This window comes from Gekko japonicus, unplaced genomic scaffold, assembly GCF_001447785.1.
Source record: "Gekko japonicus isolate JY-2015 unplaced genomic scaffold, Gekko_japonicus_V1.1 scaffold1808, whole genome shotgun sequence".
Taxonomy (NCBI): Eukaryota; Metazoa; Chordata; class Lepidosauria; order Squamata; family Gekkonidae; genus Gekko; species Gekko japonicus.
In genome coordinates, this window is record NW_015168102.1 from 194,072 (window position 1) to 214,046 (window position 19,975).

General features: G+C 42.8%; 1 protein-coding gene across 1 annotated transcript in view; it reads right to left on the reverse strand.

The window, feature by feature from the left end:
- The window catches only part of FAM120B (family with sequence similarity 120B), a 52,950-nt gene that overhangs the window by 11,702 nt on the left and 21,273 nt on the right, over positions 1-19,975 (reverse strand). Inside the window, exons 5-6 of the mRNA XM_015414797.1 lie at positions 14,968-15,140; positions 12,313-12,405 (exon numbers count right to left, since the gene is read on the reverse strand). Coding sequence (XP_015270283.1) covers positions 12,313-12,405; positions 14,968-15,140 — 266 coding nt within the window. The remainder of the gene's footprint in view (positions 1-12,312; positions 12,406-14,967; positions 15,141-19,975) is intronic.

The window sequence follows — 19,975 nt, forward strand, 5'->3', positions numbered from 1 at the left end:
GTCTTACTGAGAATTTGAATACAATGTCTGCATGTATTCCTTATATATCCTTATATATAAAGACTGTTTTTTAAAAACTGAAAATGAAAGAAGTACCTGGTGTGTTCTTGAATTCCAGCACCTCACAGCCCTGATCCCTCACTTGCTGGCTACGATCAAAGTTCTAGTTCACTTTACCAGCTATATCAAACATGTGCAACATTGAGAACATGCTCAGTGTGTGATTGCTTGACTGGTGAGGGACTATGCCAGCTGCTGTAACCTTCTTGGGGCACATAGCAAGAAACCAAAACCCCAGGGAAAGGGTGGTGGTAGTGGTAGGAAAGATGGCGGGATCCAACCACCAAGCCACTTTGGCCTGAATGATTTCCAGTGAAGCCAGAAACAAAACCCTCTGCCCATGCCACAAGGAAAGCTGGGGCTCTGTCCCACCTGGCAACTCTTGCTGTGAGGTGTGTGCATTCTGTCTTTGATGGCTGAATTAATTACTGATAATTAATTTTACATGCCACTTTTCAGGCACTCCAATAGTGTGAATACAGGGATTCTTCTATAGCCAAAATAACCTTGCTGCTTTGGGGAAGGGGAGGGCTTAATGTCTTTAATTGGAAAAAAAAAATACTTGTGGGTACCATATGGCAAATTCAGATAGGCTGTCTGTGACCAGACAAGCACTCCATAATTTGTTTTTAAAACAGTATCTTTGTTCTTTATATACAGAGCCTTTCAAAAGTGGCAGTGGTAACAGAACCCAAGTTTTAAATGTATAAATGATGAACACAGGGTGCAGTCACACACACTAAATAATCCACTTTCAGTGCTCTTTCCAACTGGATTTTACTTTGTGAACTCGCCTCTGAGTGAAAAATCAGCCTCTGCTTCTGCTATATATTTCAGGAAGCCTCTGCAGTGCCACACAGATGCAGTCAACAGTGGTCTTGTGTGGCAGGGGATGGTGTGTGAGCCCATCATTAGAGCCTTTCCTTTGGAACTTGATTCCATAAGAGGCCCTTGCAACTGGCCCTCAAAAACTCACCGAAAATAGAAGAGACAATTGTGATCACACATACATGGTATTCTATATATTTTACACAATTTACTCCTTTTTCTGGATTTGTTTTCTGCTGCATTGTTTGAATAAAGCCACCTGTTGTGGTTTAACGATGTTCTCAGACCAATGGACAATGTCACTCTCATTTGCAGGGATTTTTCCCCTCAGTCTCCAGTGCTAAAGTAGGAATGTATGAAGGTACAGCTATGTGCTACGTGACATGAATTTTGTGGGGGGTTTGTTACAAGTTGCATAAATACTTCTACCTTCTCTTACTGATCTCTCTCTCTCTTTCTTTTTTGCTGGCCAAAAGTACTGGTGTACTACAAAATATAACAGCACACATAATCTTCAAACACAGCATGAAAAAAGAAGAGATTAATTTTCTAATTTTAATCATACAGCAATTAAAAAACAACAATTAAAGCCAATTAAATAAGTTCCTGACTAACTCAAGCAATCGGCACTCATGCCAATTGCCAAATGATTGCAACTGTATCTTAAAACTGGCTGATTTCCTAAATAAAGGTATTTGGTTACAATTTGATTGTAAATATAAAACCACTTCATCATACTTCACATTATAATCGGCTCAGTCTGCTGACCTCTGTCCCCTCCCAAGGGACCTTACTGAAGAGCTAGTCACAAACACTTCTGCAGGTTAGTGAGAATAAGAGGTCCTGGGGTCTCTCTTTTATAACAGTACCTTGCCCCCTCTAGTAAGACATGCCCAAGAATCCAAATAAAAGTGACTGATCCCACAACTGCATATTCATCAAGATGCAGAACCATTCTCAAAGGATACTAAAACATCTGAACACGGCATTCGTGTCTTCCACATTTTCAAAGTCTTCCCTTCAGAAATTATAATCACAAATTATAATCTAATGTAGCTCAATGGGACACAAGGACTCTGCTCCCTAGTAGTACATGTGCTGGTATCTTTCATTATTCACAGAACTGAAGGGCAGTTTGTTTCATTTCCAAATGAGAAATAAATGTAATGACAAACCTCCTGCCTCTACCTGAAATAGGGCCAATATTGAGTCCGATCACACAATGATATCAAGGAATGCTCTAGAAGTGACCCTCTAGCCTGGGTATCTAAGGGCAGTAGACACCATCATCATGTCTTTGACACAGCAATTGATTTGGATTGCACAGAGCTAGCCTCAAATCCTTACACAGCCAGGAAGCCAGTGAGAGGCTTTGGACCAATCTCGCTCTTTATCCTAACCTATGCTGTGGAAGAACATGGGGAGAAAATACATCTCCTGCCCTGAGCACCTTAGTAGAAAATGGCAAGATACAAATGTGTCCAGAAGACAGATAAGAAGAAAATGGATGGATTTGTTTAAAAAATTCCCATCAATGATTACTTCCGGCAACAACATGGTGGCAAATGGCAATTTTAAATAATCTGAGGGGTATTATCTGATGAAGGGAACTCTGACTCTTGAAAGCTTATACCCTGAAAATCTTGTTGGTCTCTAAGGTGCTACCGGACTCAAATCTAGCTGAGAGGCACCGTTCATCTGCTTTAAGCCAGGGGTCATTTTGTAGAAAAAGAGCTAGGGGGACTCATTAGCATAACTCATTAGCATATGCCACACCCCCTGACATCACCGGAAGTGTGTCCTCCCCACAGCCGGCGGTGACCTCCAGCGGGCACCAGCAGGGAGCTCCAGGCCCCGCCCTCCCGCACCTCACCCGGGGGGATGGCGTCCCCCCGCGTCCCCCCCAAATGACCCCTGCTTTAAGCAATCTGATGACTCAAGGTCAACACAGCAGAAGGCACATGGTTGTGCAATAACATAGTTAAAGAGCTGTTTTCTTTCTGGTGAGCGCCTTTTTACTAATGATGGGGCCAGTTCACTTGAAGTAAGACAGTAGTAATGTTGGCAAACTGTAGCTTGGTAAGAAATCATAGTTTAGATGCCACCTTGACAAGGTGGTAACTTTATCTGGCATCAATCAGCTTTACGCAGGAGATGAAAGTTCGGCCCACCTTGACTTGCTGGAATGCAAAATGCATTTATTTTGAAAACACATTTAAGATGAATTTGTAAAAGACCCCAGCTTAAGCTAAACCCTTCCTGTTTAGTCAAGCAAAGGAGTGTGGCTCAAAAGAGAAAGGTCCTGCCCGACTCCAATATCCACTCAGAGGCTAGAGCAGAAAACTAGAATAACCAGTTCTTAAATGTCCCTAAAGTTTCATAGTAAATATTTAACAGTAAACAACTCAGCAGTTTAGGGTTTATATACTCAGAAAGGTTTATTTGCTGTGCTTCAGGAGCAGATTTGTGTAAAGTGATACTTCTGTTGAACAAAACTGGTATTTACTGTAAGCCAAGACTCTAGAATGCACCTAAACAAAGATACCGATATTGCTTTACATTTTTGTGTTCTACTGAAAAGAATCTGCAAATCAAAACAGAATGAGAAACTCACCACAAACAGAACCATGTTTGTTGATCAAATCCAAACCAATTAAATTTACTTCTGTAGTTCAAAGGGATGTGGGGACATGCCCACACAGCACTTTTCTGCATGTCTAGTCCAGTACTGTACGAGGGAACGATGGGGGCCTTTTCCCTTGCAAAAGGAAGTAACAATCATTTAAGTTACACAGCCTGCTATGTGGACCAGATGATGGCCGGTATGGGCCAGAATCATCCTGGTCATGTGCTGGATGTGCTACACACTATGAGTTCCATCTGCTAAATCAGAACAGTGTGACATGTCTTTAGGGCCACTTCCGAACAACTGAGATGTCCCCCCATTGTGATCTCTTCCACTTTATAGACCCAGCTTCTCAGCATTCTACCATGCCCAACAGATGCTGTGGTATTTGGTGAAGCTTTTTCCACTGGGTTGTTTTCTATCATGCCACATAGTTAACAATAGCATGTCCTTCCAGCACAAAAAACTGTCCACCAACATGAGTCTCTTCCATGACTGGAACTGCCCCTTGTGTTGGAGGATGGCTCCTTGCACTAAAGGAAGATGGTGCCATGCCACCAGCTGAGTGGAGTGGTAGGATACAACCCACTGTGTGTGTGGGAGGGAACCAACAGTGGAAATGAGCATCTCACCAACTGTATTCTATTCAAAACAGATAAATTTGAATTGTAAACTTCTTTAAGAACCAATTTGGTGGGGAAACTTGAATAAATCTCCTTGCATGATTTATATTCAGGAACCAAGGTACAAAATGCATATGTACCCCATGAAGAGAGCTAAGACAGTGTGTAGTATACAATTCAAATTTCACCTCTGCCATGAACTCACTAGGTGCTCTTTGGCATACCAGACTCTCATGGTTCCAGCTCCCTGTCTGCAATATGAGGATAATATTGACCTAATGTGCAGGGTTGCCATAAGGATTACTGAAATAAAGGAAGTGATGTGTTCCAACCACTTTAAATTGCTATATAAATGCTATGGCAGTGATAATTATGATGAAGTGCATAGAAGAAGAGGTGCACTGTGAAGTGCACAGACTTGTAGAATTAAGCTTGTGCCTATTTTTTAAAAAAACTCAGAAGTGGTTGTCCACTCCATTCCCATGGTCCCTTCTGAGCTTTTAAAAGACATGCTTCTAATGTAACTCATGTCTATCCTTCACCTTTAATGGGTATGCATGTGTTTTGTAATTGGGTATGCAAACCTAAGTACAAAAGATAAAATGAAAATTGTTCCTTAGCCTCCTTGGACTCTATATTTTTTAAAAAATAGAGTTTTCTTAGTGACACAACGAATATACATTGTAAAACCATTTTATTGCGGAAATGAAGGAGGCAGGTGTTTGCTGGAACTGAGGTTTGCTCATTATATATTAGTTACACAATGAAAACACACCAGAACTTGTAGAAAAAGTATACATAAAGTCTTCTCCACATACAAATTTGGATCCTAAATGATCTGGTGAATGCTATTCCATGCCACACTAGATATCCATAAAATATATAAACTTATAAGGATTTTTCGAGCAAGCTGGTTTAGATATGACACGCCCAAAAGCCTTACTCAGTAACAGCCGTTTTTCAGATTTTTAAAACTAATTTACTATTCCTTGACACAATTATGTGGGGTAATGCAGTGCAGCATGAACTAAATTAACAAGATAAAAACTAAAGGCAACAGGAAAGCAAAGGATTCTAGCTTTCCAGAACCCATTCCAAATATACTTGGAACTTTCAAAGTGTCTACTGTAGCAGTCTCCTTCGTGTGGAGACAATGGTAGGCTTTTACTACAATAAACTCTTCGATCTTTTGACTACAGATCTTTCTCTAGATTCCTAGATGTTTTCAGGCAAAATTGTTTTCTTTTTTTAAAAAAAGGCTGGATGCCTGTTACAACAACAAAATGGCTATAAAATGGAAAGACCCGGTACAAAAGACTGACACTGAAAACACTATCAAGCCATTCACATAATGCTCTGTGATTGCACTGTTGTACTGACTTCAATAAATTTGGCTTTTTTGGCCTGCTCCAAGATATCAGAAAGCCGCACTCCAGATCTTTTTACTCCAATCCACTACTCGTAATACAGTCCTTGTTTTCTTGTCAGATGCCACACATATTCATGGTACAGTTAACAAATTTAAATCTGCAGTGGGAGTTTGATAATGCCAACAATCTACATTATCAAAAGTATAAAATGCATTTCAGTCTCTCAATCTCAAATATGTTTCAATATCACCTTAACTGATGTTTATAAACATTTTCCTTCACATTTATTACAGTTCTGAGACACGTTATCCTAGGTCCATTCTCATTCTTTCCATGTAATCAACCCTCCTATATTCTCTCCCAGTTTCTTTTTAAATTGTTCCCCATCATTCTGAAGATTAAGCAGTACAAGTGTGGGACCTGCAAGGATTTGCAAGGGGAATCTCATTTTTCCCTTCCCCCTATTTCAAATCACTTTAGGCTTCCCAAGCATGTGGCGGGAGCCCTAAAATGTTTTGCTATATGAGGTCCCGATCAGACAGGTTTTTAGATCTGCGCTAGACACGACTACCTGGCGGATTTAAAGGTTATGACAGACAGCAACATCTGGGAAATGTGCCTGTTCAATGAGCATCCCGTTTTGCTGCGCTTCGGAGCTGTACTTAAAGATACTAGTTAAAATCTGGAGTTTTCGCTTCCCGACGGGCCAATTGTGGACTTTCCCCCATCTGATCATTCCAGCGCGCAATCCTCCCGTCGGGATGGTCTAATGTCAGACCATCCTGAGTGGGCGCCATTTAAAAAAATTCTTGGCGATATGCGCATAAATGTGTAAACACGCGACAGCCGCAGAGCTCCGCTCAAACGTTCCGGACAATTTCATGTTTCTAAACGACCTGTGAATTTTATGAACTGCATTAATTAAAAGGGTACCTCTCTCTAGGTACCCCTGGCGGTGCTTTAACCATTCAACTCCGCGCATGCACGGACAAACAAGTACACGCTGAGGTGTGGATGCACATGCACAAACAGATTTTTTTTTTAAAAAACCCAACTGTGTGGCTCCAGATGGATGCCATCTAGACAATCAATCCACCACGGAGTACGCGCACAGTAAGGGGAGCTGTCTGGTCGTGCAATGCCAGATAAAAAAGATCGGGATCAAATTAGAGCCGGGCCAATTGCAGTATTAGCTGCCCGTCTGAATGCACCCTGAGATACTCAAACACTTGGGCTTGAAGGAGAGAGTTTAAATCATTTGTCAAACAGCAACTAAGGCACAGGAACTGGCCACGAATGAGACCCAGGTTCAAATCCCCATTCTATAAAGCTTGCTGGGTGACCTTGGGCCAGCCAGTCTCTCTCAGTCTAACCTACCCCAGAGGGTTGTTGTGAAAATACAGTGAAGGACAGGGAAACATTGTAAGCCACTTTGGAGATCGAGGAGAAAAGCAGTGTATAAGCACCTAACAAAAAAGGTTTTGGTTCCTATTTTTACTCTACAAACTATACTACAAACAATATTCTCAGCTCATAACACACGGTGGTTTCAGCTGACAGGCTATCATTAGTAAAGAGTTACCTTTTGCAGAGGTGCAAGCTTTAATTAGCTTGACCAATAAATTGATTAAATAAAGGTTTGAACAAAGCGAATGAAGGATGGCAATTTTTAATGGTAGGATTGGACACAGGTGTTTATTTTTGGCACTATTTTGGTTTGCTATGTCATTACAATAAGGAATGAAAATATTAAAGATGACCTTTACTCCTAACAAAAGATAGCAGTTTTGTTTTTAATAAAACAGTCAATAATATTGTTACAGTTTAATAAAAGTTATCTTATGGTTTCTTCAGCTTCTGAAGGGTCATCTTGCAAAGTGAACACTTTCCTGGGCATCAAATTAATATATTCTACAAAGCACTGCAGATATAGATATCCTCCAATGACTTGTTATAAGCCCGTTCACGGGGAGGGCGGGGTATAAATGCAATAAAATAAATTCTAGATTCTTCTTCATTTCATCACGTACTTTTTTCTTGAAAGCCTAGGCAGATGTGAAAACTTGTATTCCTACTCTAGTCTAATAGAACAGGTACAGGAGCCAAAGACAGACAACAGACAGCTGTGTATGCCAAGGCTTAGTTCAGATTCTCTTCTCCCACACCACATCCTGGAGACAGCTCCTGCCACTTTAGGGTCTAGATCATCTCTTAAACAGGATGTAGTGTAACTGCAAGTTAACCAGGTAAGTGTTCTCTCCTCTCTTCATTCACTTCTAGTCTCCTTTACAACCTTTTCAGATTAGCTTATACAAAGAATACTTTTCAGGCTTCCTATTACAAGCAGATTTTGCTTTAAGACCTAATCATTGTATACCAATCAGTTCTCCTCAGAAGTCAGAAGTTCTCCTTAGAGTGATTAACACTTGGAATTCACTGCCACAGGAAGTGGTGGCGGCTACAAGCATGGACGGCTTCAAAAGGGAATTAGATAAGCATATGGAGCAGAGGTCCATCAGTGGCTATTAGCCACAAGGTATAGATAGGGACTCTGGGGCAAGTGATGCTCTGTCATCTTGGTGCTTGGGGAGGGTCAACAGTGGAAGGGCTTCTAATGTCCTGGCCCCACTGCTGGACCTCCTGATGGCACCTGGTATTTCTGGCCACTGTGTGATTCAGAGTGTTGGACTGGATGGGCCTTTGGCCTGATCCAACATTGGCATCTCTTATGTTCTTATGTTCTTATGTCAATATCCCAGGTTAAACATTATCTTACTTTTTCCCAGCTACTAATTTCTTCCATCAATATTGTGCCCTTCTGATTCTTTCTCCATAATTTCTCTATGGTATTTGGAGGGGAAAAAACCACAACCCCATTCTGATCGATGTTCCCCTAATTCAAAACACTTTGCTAAAATGCCCACAGCTATACTTCTTACTAGCATTTCTAGCTGCATTTACTGAAGCCAGTATTTTACTAACATAATTCATTTTGAAAGAGGCTGTTTCTGTCAAGCTGTAATAAAGGAAATATAGACAAAGATTAATGTAAAGTCTTTCTAAGATCACATGCCGACTAGATGCCCTGATTTGTTTAGTTTTTTGGAACAGCAACATATCAGAAACTGCTTTTGAAAAAACAGTTAGTTGTAAGCAAGGAGTGCTAATAAAAGAGAAGAACAGTACAACCCCCCCCCCCCTTACATGTGTGGAACTAGTTTAGGAATTCTAGCAATCCTAGCCACAATATTTAAGATACTGCTGCAACTGTTCACACTGAAAATCAAACACTAGAGATGCTCAACAATAACAGAAATGGAAATTTGTGGGGAACATAGTGGCTCAAACCAATATTCTAAATAGAGCTGTGTACCCTGAATGACAACAAAAATATTCACATATTTCATATTTATATATTCACAATTAAAAATCCACAAATTGCTCTTGGAATGGACTGGGAGAGGGAAGTAAAAAGGAAACTGAGATTTTCAGAGTGCCAAATACTATGCTACATTATGGAACTCTGTGTTTCCATAGAAATCCTATGGTCACTAACTGTCTGAATTGTTTCACCTGTAAATCGATGGAGTTTGGATTTTAACTCCCATCAGTTGTCATGAGATTCAAGAAGTATCTGCCGTTTCTGATGGCTTATGTCTGCACACACAAAATAGCTTTGGCAATGACCCTCAATTTTCATTTGTATTTTTAAGAAACATATTTATGGTTGTTTTCCCTTCACCTATTTAGACTCTGGAAAAAGGTCCCAATCAACAAAAAAAGTACTGTACTCATTTTCTCATGGGAATAATTTTTACAATATCAGCCTGGGATTTTACTTTTTTTATTACGGCAGTTGATTCAGTGGCTTCTCAGAATTGGTTAAAAAGATTGCATTGGCCAGTGGTGACAGATGATGTTTGACTCAGCTAATGAGTCAAAAACCTGTCAAGTTCTGGTATGTAGAGACCTGACTTCCCCCCCCCCGCCACCTTCTTGTTTTAGTTTGCCAGCAAGCAAAAAACATAACTGAGCTAAGAAAACCCTGTGCTTTGTGATACTTTTTAATCTGTTATTTTAGGCCAAGTCAATCATTTTCATAAGGGATTTAAAATAATAATATTCATTTTTCTATCAGCACAATAAAACCCCAACATTTTATAGGCTGCTCCTTGAAAACATTAGCATTTAAATCATATTTCTGGACACTGGGTGAGATGTGACAGCTTTTGCACATCGAAGAAGCCAAACACATAAGGAGGCCCTAAACAGAATATGGGTGATTATTCAGTAATTGTTACCTCCTCAGTGTACACATGAAAGTGACTAGTTGTAAGAAACCCACATTCTTAATTCTGACCTAAGTCAGAAGCAGCATCAAAAATATGCAAGCCATAAGAATACTGATTCAAATAAAAGTTGCTTCAGCACAGTTCACAAACTTATATAAAAATACTTGTAAACCCACCTATAAAATATGTCAACATGTCATATTCATGCTCTATTTGTTTTATGTCTTTATGGTGGAAGGCCATAAAGCCAAGCATTCAAAGGTTCTAAATGTAAAATCCTATGTTCTGTATCACATACATTACTTTGCCACAAAGAGAAACATTTCCTTTTCCTTAGGAGACATGCTGATTTAATTACACTATTTGTTTTCTCTCTTACGTTATGCAGATGTAATGCTAATCCTGCACCACACTATAATTCTTTGATGAATTCAGCAGGCATGGAAAAAAAGGCTGGTTTAGCTGTGGGGGGACAAGGCAGGTACTAACAGGACACAGACAGAGGGCAGACAGAGCATGCTTGGAATTCCTGTGCAAATACACCAATGAACAATAGGAAACGGCACAGGCACACGACTTGCAAATAGCCCTTGCTATCAGGATCAAGAGTATTTAAAACAGGACTAGAATCTGTTCAAAGCAACCCAACATTCTACAAGCAGACATGGCTGTCAAAGAAGCCTCATCTACTGCCAAAACTTCCTTCCATTACATGTAATGCATATGAGAAGCTATCAGCTATGAAGACACAGAAATATACCGTGATATAAAATAAAACCACCAGTCCTGGGTGCATTTTAAATATCCATAGTATAGTTTGTTTGAACCACAGTAAAAAAAAATGCAATATCATGTCATGCATTCCATGTAAACATGCTATAAAAGAGTTAGTTACTGCAAATTCCCCTTCCATTATTTATTATTATTTATTTATTTATTTGATTTCTATCCCGCCCTCCCAAAGGCTCAGGGCGGTTCACAGGCGGCAAAGTCGGAATATAAAATACAATAAGACATACAATAAAATACACATTTAAAACCACGGTAAAACCATCCTATAACATGGTGCTATATTAATCAACCAAGATGGGAACAACCACCCAACTTTGGTGGCCAGCTATCCTGGTAGCGCAGTCTCCCGCTATGCTGTCTATAACTTCTGCCAGGGCTTAACCTGCCCCCCTTTCTAGGGCAGCCGATGACATACTACCTCGGTGGTAGGATAGTGGCGGCGGCGGCTCCTACTCGAATGCCTGGCGGAAGAGCTCCGTCTTGCAGGCCCTGCGGAACTGCATAAGGTCCCGCAGGGCCCAGATCTCCTCTGGGAGCTCGTTCCACCAGGTACGAGCCGCCACCGAGAAAGCCCTGGCCCTAGTAGGGGCAAACGTAATCTCTCAGGGACCTGGAACTTCCAGGATATGGCGGTTTCCCAATCGTAGTGTTCTTGAGGGAACATACGGGAAGAGGCGGTCCTTCAGGTAAGCCGGACCCTGGCCATTCAGGGCTTTAAAGGTGAGAACCAGCACTTTGAAGCGAATCCGGTATGCTATTGGCAGCCAGTGCAACGCTTGCAGCTCAAGCCGGATATGGTCTCGCCTAGAGAGACCCAACAGCAACCTGGCTGCAGCATTCTGCACTAGCTGCAGCTTCCAGATTTGCGACAAAGGCAGCCCTAAGTAGAGAGCGTTACAGTAGTCAAGCCTCGAGGTGACCGTCGCATGGATCACAGTAGTGGCCAGGTCGTCAGAGTCAAGGTAGGGAACCAACTGCCGAGCCAGCCGCAGATGATAAAAGGCTGCCCTGGCAGTAGCCGCTACCTGGGCTTCCATCGTCAAAGAGGAGTCCAGGAGCACCCCCAGACTCCTAGCCTCCCGCCGAGGCACCAATGGCACCCCGTCGAAGGCCGGGAGCGGGAGCCCCAACCCCAGACCAGTCCGGCTCAGGCCCAGGACCTCCGTCTTTTCCAGGTTTAATTTCAACCAACTCAGCCTGAGCTAACCAGCCACAGTTTGCAACGCCCGATGAAGGTCATCGGGACCAGAGTCCGACCGGTAGGTGGCAAGTAGGTGGCAAGTAGAGACAGGGCATTTTCTGTGGTGGCTCCTTGCCTCTGGAATGCCCTCCTCCTTGAGGCTCACTTGACACCTACCTTACTTTCTTTTAGGTGCCAGGCCAAAACACATATTTTTACACAGCCTTTTACCTGAGGATGTTATCTTACCAGCTTCTGTTTTATGGACAGATTTAACTCTGTATATGTCCTTTGGCTTGTTTTTTTATGGCTTGCCTTTTTAAAAAAAACTTGCAAGGTGCTTGAGCAGGACCCTGAAGAGGCAGCATAGAAATATCCTAAATAAATAAAAAGTACAAATAAACCACACTCTTCATCTGACATCCTGGCCCTCACATCTAACCTCCTGAATAATTCTAAGAGAAACGGTCAAAGAGGCAGCCATACATTGCTACTCTTAGGGTCACCACTGGTATTACTTTAGTAGATGTCATGTCTGTACCTGCAAATCTGCAAGATGAGCAGCTGACTTCCCCTCAAGGCACAGAGTCTGAGCTACAAATGCATTCAGATCTTCAACAGAGAGGGTGTCCACCTAAAAGAGATTTTAAAAAGACACTTAGCTCAGAGCTATGGGGGAAGGTGCATACTTTCCTCCATTATCAAAATTCCTTATTGCAGGAATGTCACTGTTGTACCACGGCCTTATTCATGTGTATTTCCTTATAATCACCCCTTAAGGGCCTGTCACAACTCCAGCTCCTTTGCCTTACTTCTAGCCAGGGGATGTTTCCTACCAGCGGGCAGCAGCCAGTCATGTTACAATATGTTGAATTCTTATAAAATCAATTAAAATGGTATTAGCCTAAAGTGTGGGTTGGATCCAGAAGCTCTCTTCCACTAAATTAAAGAAATAAAACAGGACTCCAGTGGCACCAAACCTAAGTGACTGACTTCTCCAGCAGAGGAAAAATCAATTTGCTTTAGTCGCCTGTCTTTCTGTAGGCTATGAGAAATTATACAGTTGGGAAACTGCTTTGACTGGTGTTTGCTCATCTTTAAGATGCCAGAAGACTCATCTTTGTTTTTGCAGCAAAAGATTAGCATAGCTTCACCTGTGTCATGTAATATCACAAACACTCCCTTTGAAGAGAATTATTCCTGATATTCCTAAATGGTTTGAAATCTGACAGTAATTCTGGTGCCTCACTGTCTGGTTTTAGTTTTCTGGAGGAATCTCAGCAAAAGGAAGAGAATCACTCAGCAAACAGATGCCCAAGAGGAATCTGTACAAGCCAAGACTGCCCCATGATTGTCAATACTGGTTGTCAAAGTTTCTGTGGGCCCATTATTCTAAAGCCGTGTCCAGTCCCTGTCTTCTCTGCTGATGCAGAAACTGTTGTGTGCACTGGACCACACTCCCCCACTCCAGTTGTTCAGAAGCTGGTGTAGTGTGCTAATTAAGAGAATGAATGGTGATCCAAAAGATCCCCAGCTCAACTCTCACCAGTGCCGCAAATTCACTAGCTGGCCTTAGGCAAAGTCCACACAGTCGGCTTCAGACCAAAAATTGTAGCATGAGTGTCTGGGAGTGCAGAAATCTCAGGACTTACCCGGAAGCAGCCACAGGATGGGGGAGAAAACACTGTGCATTTGTGTAGCTGCTGAGCAGCCAGCCCTATTTATAAAGGACAGTGATGCCTCAACAGCTGACTGGTGGCATCTGGAAGAGGTTCCAGGGGAGGTAAAGGCTGGAGGAGTTGGCTGGCATGGCAGGTACAGCTCCTGATCTCTCACCAGTGGAGAGGCCCAAGGGCACCCACAGCTTGGCACACTGCTTTTAAAAGGTCCCAAGAACTGGGCCAATGAGGAGGAGTTTGGCATCTGTCTAGGCTTTGAAGGAGAGAGTCAGGAAGAGGAGGGGAAGGAATGAGGGGGAGGCAACCTCTTCCCCTCTTTCTCCTGAAACTGCTCCAAGCCCTCTCAACAGGGTCATTAGATGGACAGGACAATGGAGGGGCAGGCCAGGGTGACCTCCCCTCACTCCAGGGATAATGACAGCAGCCTACTTATAGGGCTGGTGTAAGGATTGCAATAAAAAGTGCTTTGAACACTTAAAATGCTATACAGATGTTAAACGTTATTATAAGTATTGCTACTTTTATCACTTGATCGTGTCATGATTTCCCGTGGCCACAATTCAGAATACCGTACAAATAATTCCAGGCACCTAATAGGAATTTTAAAATAAGTAATTTTGTTAGAGTTTTTAAAGAAATTCAGCAGAGTTAAAAAACAGCTTAGCAATGCCAGAGTTCAATAATCAGACCCAGAGTCCATGTGTGTTTAAAAATATAAAAGTTTACTACAATTCTACCATAGGGAAGGGTAAAGTTGGGAGAAAATAACAGAGAGCTAATTCAGCTACATCCTCTCTAGACTAGAAGAACTGGAAAAAGATGGCCCTCCAACGTGCTTCTCCCTCAAGGCGAACAAAGACGGGAAGAGGGCTCATAAAATGCAAAGTTACTAACACTTCGCTCCCAATCAAACTCTTAGAACAGGGATGCTTTCGCGGGCTAACAGACTTGAGCTAACACTGGCTAACACAAAGACAGGTGATTTCCTGTAACAACAGAACAGACATTTAACCCCATGCATACACATTGAGTGTTTTCAACATGCAAATACCCAACAAATTTCTATCATTCTGCATGGAAAGACAAGTTCGAAATTCAGGAGAATTTCACCAGGTGACCCACAAGTGGAATTTTCTGCTATTCCTTAGTGAAAACCCTAAATCAATGAAAATTTGATCATGAAGAAGAGTGAGGAAAGTAGCTGATGTTCGTTTAATATATGAAGAGCAATGTTCCCTCTAAGCTGTGGAGTCTTGTGAGCAAAGATTCTGCTTGGTGAGCAACTGGCATTAAAGTTGTGAGCGAGCGATTTGGCTACTGCATAAATTAGTTTGCTCAGGAACCCTCCTTTCTGAGCTAAGACAAAAATGTGTAAGCCAGAGGCTCAAAAACTGTGAGCTAGCTCACACTAACTCAGCTTAGAGGGAACACTGATGAAGAGATATATTTATCACTAATATTAATCCACTGCAGGTATGAGCAATGAAAGCTGATTACGAAATGAGCATGTTCTTTACCTGTAAAGCAAGGTATATCAACAAGGAACAGACAGCAGTAACAGAAGCTTGCAGAGCCTGGAGCTCCTCTGCTACATCTTGAAGCTGAAAACAGGCCACAAATGTGCAACAGCGGAGCTTTTCAGCCTCTGGTTCCCTGCTGAGCCAAAGTGTTCTCAGACTAGGAGTGCCACCTAGAAAAGAAACACACAATTTCAGTCACTGTAGAAGCAAGATGTGGCAGGTTTTGCTCACGGAGCTTCAACAGGAAACCATCTTTCACCTCTAAGTTGACCATAACTACAATGCAAATATGCATGAGAATATCGGTATCAGATTTCAGAAATATAAATATGCTGCCACGCTGATTGTAAGCAACTATCCTGGCTCTTTATAATTTTTTTTGCAGAAAACACGCATCTTATAGTGACGCAGGATTACAGGGCTGAAAGATATGGCCAAGTTAGAATTACATTTGAATATGAGGAGTTTATCACCTAAGTGCCATCTTAACAAAGGTATAGGATATTTGAGGCTGGAATCTTTCGCTTCCTTCTCATGCATATTTTGGGCCATGATCCAAATCTTGCACAAGTGCTCTCAATGACCCAGTCTAATTTCTCCCCAACCTTAGTGCTTGATAGTACTTGAAGTATTGCTACATGCTAGATTTTGGCAGGCCATTCACTTTAAATAAAGACCCTTTTGTGCCTCATGTTACAGCATACAACAGCCCAACTAGCCCACTCTTGTTCAAGCCTCCCCAAGTTGCTTTCCTCCTGCTCAGAGCCAGCCTGTCCATTAAGGTTAGGATGCTGGGGTCCCAAAAGAGGCTCAGGGCAGGTTCTCGCCAGGACTGGATCAGCCACGGCAAGGGGCAGCCCCAGGTAGCCCTACTGGTGCCAAGACCACCACACTGGTGCACCATATGACTGGCTGCAGTCCTAAAGGCAAGGGCAGCTTGCAGGGAGGGAGAAAAAACAGATGGTTGCTGGCTTCACACTGCCCAGCTGGAAGTAGCAGCTCCTTGTCTCCCCAGTTCCATACAAGCCTGGTTCATGGCGGGGTGGGGGGCGGGGTGGGGGGGGCAAAGTCATGGGCTGCCTAGGGCATCAAAAACCATTGGGCTGGGAAAGGGAGATCAAGCCAGCTCCTAATGAAAACTCACTTTGCCCCAGCTCTCTGATTGTGCAGGCTGCTAGCTCCCAAGTCTCCATATGTGCTTTTAAAGTACAGCTGAATAGAAAAGATTTGTGCTTCTCCATGTGTCCCAATTGTTAAGGTCTTTCCCAGAGCAATGGTCATGGGTGCAGTGTGATATGTACACAGAGCACTCACGGGTCCCCGTCCAACTCAAAAGAAGAAGCAGATCAATGTGTACAAAGGGGCATGCTTGAGCACCAGTGTCTTCCTCTGAAACAGAAGTCCCAGCAGGTGAGGTATTCAGTGTGCCTATCAAGTATTTTTGCAAATATTAGGAACTGCTGGCTGATGTACTCATGTATTCTTCATTGCCAGAGGCAATTCCAGACTCCATGAGGATCCCACTTCCTTCCTCTTCCTCTTTGCAATTGCTGCTTTCTTGCTGACTCTCCTTGAGTGAGAAATGACAGGAGCAAAAAGAAGAAACAGCTACCACCTTTCACCTACACAGACTTGGGCCATGAAGGAGAAGAGTAAAGTGTGAGAAAGGAGATGAACCAACTCAGAGGGCGAGCCAGAGAGGCCAAGTTGCCCAAGAGTTGCCCCCAAACTGTGGCTGGTATTATACAGTGGTCTGCACTACAGGAGCTGTGGTGGCTCAAGTGGTTAAGACGCTGAACTGCAGGCTGTGGAAGGTCAGTAGTTCAGCGGTTCAAGACCCGGGTGCCGCAAGACAGGGTGAGCTCCTGTCTCTAGTTCCAGCTCCTGCCAACCTAGCAGTTCGAAAGCAAGAAATAGCAAGTAGATAAATAGGTACCACTTCGGTGGGAAGGTAACAGCGTTCCGTGCGCCTTGGTGTTTAGTCATGCCGGCCACATGACCACGGAAACGTCTTCGGACAGCGCTGGCTCTTTGGCTTTGAAACGGAGATGAGCACCGCAACCCTAGAGTCGGATTCGACTGGCTTTCGAGCAAGGGAACCTTTACCTTTACCTTTACCTGCACTACAGAAATGATGGCACTTCATTTCAGCGTCAAATGTGCAATCCCAAATCAAGGGTACCCGTTTGTTACTTTATTCTCTAAGCATCAAGTGTTTAAAGTATGCAAAGCTATGATGCATCCTAGAACTAATAGGGCTGCGAGCATTATTTCTATATTCCCTCTTATCCCCTCATCTCATGTATCTTGTTGCCAGTTTGCAAGGGTGAAATTTCTTTGCTGCACTCTCTTCATTCAACTGTCAGGATGAATACTACTGAGTATGAACTGCAAATACCTAGCAAGCTGTACTAAGATAAACTCCTGCTGTAAAACTAATTTGATGTGGTCTTTAAAACATTCCAGTTTTAAGGAGTCAGCTGCATTTGGTAGCACATCTCTTTTATTATAAGCAGGAGCTGCATTCCTTTGTGTGAGCCACTTGGCTACTATAAAGGATGAGAGTGCTGAGGTGTCAAACAGCGGGTGAGAGAAAAGTTTGTTTAGCAAACAAGACTCATTAGGGAAAGGGTCTTTTGCCCAAGGACAAACACAGTAGGAAATAAATATTCATCCTCCTGTCGGTTCTTTGGACAGGCAGCACAGAAATTGTCTAACTAATAAATCTCATGTATTTTCAGTTTGTTGGGTTTTCAATATCTCACTATCATCCAACACAGTTCTATACTGCTCTTATAGAAGTAGAAATCATGAGAACTCCCTCTCTTGTCAAAGTACTGGTTGCTTTATGCATTTAATAGTTTACCAAATTATTATGTGATCTCTAATTATTTAAATATTAGTTATTAGTTGCAAGCCTAAAAAGATTTACAGCCATCTAAATCTACTGAAGTCAGTGGGCTTGGAATAGTGTAATTCTTTAGGATTATGCTGTCAGACAAACTGGACTACCTATCTTAATGCAAGCCCTACTGTGCTATGAATTGCAAAAATCTCCCCTCAAGGAAGAGGATCTGAACATCAATTTATTGGTTCTCCTTCAAGGTTTCCAAATATTTTTGTAAAATCCCTGTCTCTGAAAAGCCAAAGCAAACATTAAAGACAAACTGAAACAAGCACAATAAAGATTCAGATGGGATCAACTAACTTTAAATCATTGATAAACATTAAAGAAGAAGAGGAGGAGGAGGAGGAGATTGGATTTATACCCCGCCCTTCACTACCCAAAGGAGTCTCAGAGCAGCTTACAATCTCCTTTCCCTTCCCCTCCCCACAACAGACACCCTGTGAGGTAGGTGAGGCTGAGAGAGCTCTGACAGAAACTGCTCTTTTTCAATGACAGCTCTGACAGGCCTATGGCTTGCCCAAGGTCATCCAGGAGGTGCAAGTGGAGGAGTGGGGAATCAAACCTGGTTCTCCCAGACTAGAGTCCACGCACTTAACCACTACACCAAACTGGCAACCACATGAAGGGCTTTTAACTAGTTACCTTTCCAGAGTTTAAACATCTGTCTGATTAATATTGGTGATACTCCACAGATTTTGTGAACACAGATCATTTACAGCGAGGTAATATATTTCCTAAATCAAGAGCAATATGAAGAAGACTGACGCAAGAAACTACAGGCCAATCAGTCTGACCTCTGTCCCAGGGAAGATACTGGAACAGATCTAAAGGGTTCAGTCTGTGAGTATCTGAAGGACAACTTGGTGATCCGGGGAAGTCAGCACAGATTTGTCCCCAACAGGTCTTGCTGGCTGCCAGACCAACCTGGTTTCCTTCTTTGATTGAGTGATGAGTGTACTGGATTGTGGGAACACCATCGATGTTGTTTAACTGGATTTCAGTAAAACTTTTGACAAGGTTCCTCATGATGTTCTAATCAATAAACTGGAGTACTGCAGATTGAACTCTAGGAGAGTTAGGTGGATAGGGAACTCTTTGGAGAACTGCACCCAAAGAGTAGTTGTCAATGGAATTTCATCTGAATGGAGGGAGGTGTCCAGTGGGGTGTCACAGGGCTTGGTTCTGTGCCCGGTACTTCTCAATGTTTTTGTAACCCATATAGATGAGGGGGTGGAGGGACTATTCATTAAATCTACAGATGACACCAAATTGGGAGTAGTAGTGAACACCCCAGAAGAGATAGACAAGATCGAAACACACTGGAAAAATGAGTGGATGTGAACAAGTTTCAATTCGTTCTACATCTGGGAAACAAAAATGAGAAGCATGCATACTGGATGGGGATAGACTTCTGGGCAGCACTGTGTACGGCTGGACTGCAAACTAAATGCAAGCAGCCAGTGTGATACAGCCACCAAAAAGACTAATGTGCTCTTGGGGTGTATCAAGAGAGGCATGATGTCATGGGTCAGCCAGGGCTTAGTGACTGTGAGGACACCTCAAAGAAGGAGGGGCCCTGCGTAGCCAGTCCAGAATTGACAGAAGCTGACCAGCAGGAAAATGAGGCGCAGGCATGCCAGGACTTACAGCCAAAAGCTGGTTCAGAATCATCTCCACCCTCCAGCTCTAATTCAGCAGGTAAAGGTCAGGTAGCCACTCCCAGCCCTCCGGAATCACCTGTACTTTTGGAACACCGCTGAAGAAGGCTGAGGACACAGTTATAGGCTAGGAGGCAAAGTGAATGTCTCTTGGCTCAATGCCAGCTGCCTATTGATAGTGAAGATGTGTCTTTACAGGACTGTTCCTGAGAAGCTGGCTGTTTGCATGACATTTGGGCATACAGTTATAAAGTTTCCCGAGAGAGGCTTTTGGGTGTGGATGGAACACATACGTTAGACGCTGAACTGCCGGCACTGCCTTGATTGATTACTGGAAAACCTGACCCCGGATGGAACAACCTTGGACTTTGGAGGCCCCCTTTGGCCTTGTTATTTATTTATTTAATTGGATTTCTTGGCTGCCCTTCCCTCCAAGCAG